The 5,413-nt window shown below is 58.1% G+C and overlaps 1 protein-coding gene across 1 annotated transcript; it reads right to left on the reverse strand.

Annotated features, from left to right (window-relative positions):
• Positions 1–3,075: 3,075 nt before the first annotated feature.
• Positions 3,076–4,551, reverse strand: NEUROG3 (neurogenin 3). The gene has a single exon (XM_053207347.1). It carries the CDS (start codon positions 4,364–4,366, stop codon positions 3,719–3,721), a length of 648 nt encoding a protein of 215 aa, XP_053063322.1. The 5' UTR covers positions 4,367–4,551; the 3' UTR covers positions 3,076–3,718.
• Positions 4,552–5,413: the final 862 nt, after the last annotated feature.

The raw sequence follows: 5,413 nt of genomic DNA on the forward strand, positions 1-5,413 counted from the left end.
TCTGTGCCACATTCTCATCCAAATCCCCTTATACCCTCCCGACACTGTCCCCACTACTAAGGCCTGAGGGTCCTCTCCGCCGCTTCTGGTTGGGGGTGGGGAGCTATAACTGGGTCCACGGCAAGCATGGCCTTCTCGTAGGCACCCAGAAATCTAGTGAAAGGGTATTAAGGACTTCCTCCATATTCTCCAGTGAATTAGCTGAGGTTCAGGGACTTGTCCAAGGTCACACAGCCAGGTAGAGTGGCCCTTGGGGGAGAGGAGGGGCAGAGTGCACCCCCGCCCCGCCAGCCTTTGTGCCAGCCCAGCAGCCAGGCTCCCAGACATTAGCATTCCAATGGCCCCGGGACGCTTTGTCTTTCGACCAAGGCCGGCTTGGGAATGGAGTGGGATGGGGGCAGGGCACCATAAATCTACCTGCTAGTGTGAGCCGATGGGGGTGGGGTGGTGGTGCAAGATTCATGTGCTGTTTTTCTGGAAGTCAAGCTTGGGCTCAGACAAAGGCAGAAGAGGGGGAAGAGTCTTTCGACCCGAGGGTCTTTCCTGGCCCCGCTTGGGACCCTGTCCGGATTTCAGAGAGCTGGGGCACAGGCGACGACTTCAGACTGCGGGAGGCCCTGCTGCGGTAGGAGCTGAGGCTTAGTCCGCCGGCGTGGCCTTCCAGCTGAGACTGAGAGCAGCCTGAGTGATTTTCAAAGCCTCTGAAAGCAATATTCCCGTGGCGGGTGGGAGGCGTGGTGATGGTGAGGCTGGGCTAGTTAGTTGTATCTGCCACTCACAGAGATGTTTCCAAGCTCTTCTGGATCAGTGGCTCCTTGGAAAGAGGTGTGGACGAGGTTTCTTACCTCAGAGCAACTCCATACAGGGTGATGGAGCTCACCCCGGCCAAGGGAGCCCTAAACTTTGCAGTGATTCTGGCAAACCCTAAACCTTTCTTTGCTTCCTCTTGACTTGGAATGTAGAGTTGACAGACAGCTCTGGGGTCAAATCCCCCACCCCACCCCCACCCGGACCCAAGGTGGCAGCCCAGCCGTCAAGTTGGTTAAACCGTCCTTTTTTTTTTTTTCTTTGTAATTCATGGGGCGGAGGACCAGTCTGTGTGCGTTTAGTGACTAATGGCTCCTTAATGAGCACCCTCAAAAGCAGGAGGGGGATTGGGCAGTGCGTCCATCCACCTAGAACACGGAGTCAACACTTTTGCTGTCTCAGGGAGTCGTTTGCACCTGAGGGAGTCCCCCGCCTATTTGAACACTAGTCTCCAGAGCCTTTCACAAGAAGAATGATCTTCCTGCTTCAGGACTTCTCTAAATCTGTAGTCCTGGGCCCAAACACCACCTCTCTCGCAAGTCTCCCAATCCAGCCCCAGGCACCAGCTATCCTGTGCCTTGTACCTTTACCCAGCACCCAATATTTTTGGCCTTGAATAATATTGTCTGTATACTTGCTGCTTTCCTGCAAAGACAGAGATGGACCTTCCTGCTTTTTGTCTGTCCACGCTCTTCCCCCAAAGCGCCCAGCAAGTAGCAGGCACTGGGTTGGTCCCTGCAACTAGGAGCTGCAGACACCTGTCCCTGGGTGGTGCCCCAGGTGGAGAGTTGGCTGCTGCAGAAGTCACCAATAACCCATTAATCTTCTCCCAGATTAAAGCCGGGAAATGAAACAACACCTTCATTCATTCTTTTGTTTGGGGCCCTTCTCCCCGCCCCCAATTCCGGTCCCTGGTAACTGAGACCTATCTCCTCAGAGCTACCTTTACTGGGATTAGAGGAAAAATTCATCTGGAAGTGGGGATGGCAAAAGAGAAACGAAAGGGGCGTTGACTCCGATGAAGCTGCCACTTTTGCACTCTAACGGGAAAGCTACCTACCTGCCTTCCGGCTGTCAGCCCCTAATGGGTGCCTCACCTCTCTGGGGCTGGCCGGCTTCTTCCCCTGGCCAATCCAAGGAGGCCTCTGGGGTTCAATTCACAGGGTAGGGTGCCCGCCCTCCATTTTCCCGTTCCTGAGCACCAGGCAGACTCCTCGGATTTTTACAGCTCAACCTGCTTCCGGAGGCCTGGGGGTCCCGCAAGGCACGTAGGGGTGCTCCAATAGTGCCCCCCGGATAATCTTCGGTCCCGCTGCTCACCAGCCCAACTCTACCTTGGGAGTAACAGAGAATGCATGGCTGGAGACCTTGAACAGTTCCTTGGTAAGTTTTCAATCAAGACTGCTGGGTGTCCAGGGTGTCAGAGATTTCAGCAGGAACTTCCACCCTCTCTGCTCCTCGCTGCTCAGTTCTGAGCTGCGACGCCACCGCCCCTGAACCGGCTCTGTGAAATGAGCTCAGAAGATGTGCAAGATCTCTAAGCACTTTGGGAACATTCCTGGGATGCCCAGTCCGGGTTCCGTGTCTCCAAGGGCTCTGACCTTGTGGCCAGGCTATTACTTGTCCTCACCAAATGCAGCAGTCGCTCTAAATCCAGGTTAGCGGTGTTGGGGAAAGGGCCAGCAAGAGGCCCTAGTTGGAGTCTTTGATCTAAACCACTGTCTAGAATAAGACAAGTCACTGCCCCATAAATAAAATAGGGAATTGGACCAATGATTTCTTAAGAGTTTTCCAGCTCTTACTTTCCAAGTGGGTTTACCTGACTTGCCCTCAGGACTCAGTCTTCTCTGCCTTTGAGCACAGTGTCACAATCTTTTAGCCCAAACTAGAGGAGAGGCCCAGATCCCCAGAAAGTATCATCCCTCTCCTTGGAGTGAGCCCCCCCCCCCCCGGCCGCACCCTGGAGGCTGTGGTCCTCCCTTCTGCACAATCCAGTTGCTTAGCTGAGGCTTTTTGAGGGTACTTTTTTTTTATTGGCTCAAAATCTCATTCACCAGTCTCTAAATAATCTTATGTACAAAATATAGACTTCCCCCCCCCCGCTGTGAAATCTTATCAATAAATACAAATGTGTAAAGGAGGGGAGGGGGGTATATAATTTACCATACCAAAATTCATTTCAAAAGATATCATATAATTTACAAACTGATTTTTTCTTCTCTCTTCTTCTTTTTTCTTTCTTTCTTTCTTTCTTTCTTTCTTTCTCTCTTAAGACAGGGGAGCTTCAGTCGCAGGAAAGCGGGAGAGACATTCCTGAGCCAGGCGGTCTCTGCCGCAGTTCACAGCCTGGTCTCCCTCCCCCGGGAGGGCAATGGCTCTGAAAAGTGCACCGAGAGAAGGCAGAGGATCGCCTTCGTGGATTAAGGCAGCGGACCGGCCAGAAACCAGGGCTTAATACGGAGAGGGTCAGCGGCGTCTTTCCAGAAGAGACGCTGGGCGAGGAGAGGAAACCGGAAGAGGTCAAATACTGGATTAAGTCACCTTGGTTGGAAGGTTGGTAAGAGACAGACTGGCACACTTGAGGGAGGGTAGGATGGCTGGCGACCGTGTCTCCGGCTGCGTAGTGCTACCATTGTCGTCGTCTTTGCGGGAGACTTGGGGTGGTTGCAGGGAGGGGAACGCTCGAAGCCTGCAACGCCCACCTGCTTGCGCAGCAACCCGAGTGCGGGGGTCTGAAGTTAGCGCGACGCAGAGGACGGGGGATTGAATCCAGCCTGTCACCCTCGTAGGCGCCTGGGCTCCTCGGGTGTCAGCGAGCCAGAGACTGGAAGGGCAAGTTCGCATGAGGGCCCCCGTAACCGCCCCCTCCCTCTCTCCCGAGCACCCACCGCCCAGAGACCCGCGGGCCCCTTCATAGAAAGTCTGAGAAAGCTAGGGCGCCGGGGCGCAGACCGGTAGGGGAGGCAGGCATCTGCAGCCCCGGACGCTCCTCCAGAGAGGCGGCGGGGCTCAGGCTGCCCGCCTGGGAGACCGGAGAGTAGAGGGAGCCCCATTCTCCCGGGGAGCCGCCGTCCTGGCTGCCCAGCTCTTCGCAGGGCGGCGCGGGCGGCTCCAGCCCGTAGAGGTTGTGGTCTGCTATGCGCAGCGCCTGCGTCAGCGCCCAGATGTAGTTGTGCGCGAAGCGTAGCGTCTCGATCTTGGTGAGCTTGGCATCGTCGGGAAAGGTGGGCAGGACGCCGCGAAGCGCGTCCAGCGCGGAGTTGAGGTTGTGCATCCGATTGCGCTCGCGGTCGTTGGCCTTCTTGCGCCGGCTCCGCCGCTGCTTGCTCAGAGCCACCTCGCTCTTGGGCCGGCTGCGTCCCCCGCGCCTCGGCCGGAGCTTCCTCGAGGCTCCTCGGCAGCCGCCCCCTTCCTCCTCCGCGCAGCCCCCCTGCACGCGAGCCGGGCTGGGCGGAGCGGACGCAACGCAGGTCACTTCGGCGTCCGAGGCGCCCTGGAAGGGCTGTTCTGTCTCGTGGGTCGCTTGGACAGCCGGCACACCCGAGGGATGAGGCGCCATCCTGAGGCTGGGGTGAGAGGTCCGGGTAAGCGTGGGTGGGCCACCCGCGCGCAATTCCCGGTCCCCGGGTCAAGTGAGGGGGAAAAAAACTGACGAGAAAGAGCCACCCCTCCGCTCCCGCCGGATCACAGGACCCCTTTCCCCCCTCCACCCGTCGCTCTGTGACCTCCAGGTGTTACCTTGTTCCCGCGCGCAAAAGGGTAGAAGCGGCGAGCAACGAGAGCAATGGGGAGCTTCGCTGGCCTTTTCGTCTGTTAAGTCCAGCCAGGATGCTGGAGCCGCAGCCTGGAAGTTTCCCCAGCCCAAGAGAAGCGAAGAGCAAAGGGGGTCCCGGGCCACTGCTGCTGTCTTTGGCGCGGCTGCGAGACCATTCGGAATTTTTTCTGAGCCTCAAGTCGTGTGCCCCTTGGCACGCTTTATCTGCTCGGCCCGGGCCAGGAGCGTGCCTGCCCCGTTGCTGCCCGAGCCGCAGGCCAATCAGCGCCGGGGCCAGGGGGCCGCGCCACGCGAGCCCGCTCCTCCCCCGCGGGGCACAGCTGGATTCCGGACAAAGGGCCCGGGTCGGGGGAGGGGAGCGCCGCTCTGTTTGCTTTCTCCCCGCGGGCTCGGTCCCAGCAACTCTCGGTTCCTCAAAGAGCCTCGCCCAGGGTGAGGAGCCTCGTCTGGCTCGCGTCTGGCCGCCCCAGACCGCTTTGCTCGTATTCAGTTTTTCCTTGGCATCTGTCCAGCCCCTCCTTTGGTACCTCGAAGAGGGCTTTGGGAAGCCCACGGGGACATTGAGGCTCAGAGAAGGAGGTGGCTTGCCCCAAATCACGCGGCGAGACATGGGACCAGGTGCAAGGTGCCCTGACTACCAGCTTGGAGGAGCGTCCACGAACTCCGGAAGCCACCTTGCTCTTCTGCGCTCCTGGTCAGGCTAGGAAACACACATGGAGCGATGTTTCACGGACCCTCTCCATTCTGGAAGGAGGGGCGGGGCGACCACAGAGACAGATCCTGCTTAGGTCCCTGCCACGTAGAGACCTTCCCTGGAGGTGAGGAGCCCCC

The sequence above is a fragment of the Acinonyx jubatus genome, chromosome D2 (assembly GCF_027475565.1).
Source record: "Acinonyx jubatus isolate Ajub_Pintada_27869175 chromosome D2, VMU_Ajub_asm_v1.0, whole genome shotgun sequence".
NCBI classification, from domain to species: Eukaryota; Metazoa; Chordata; class Mammalia; order Carnivora; family Felidae; genus Acinonyx; species Acinonyx jubatus.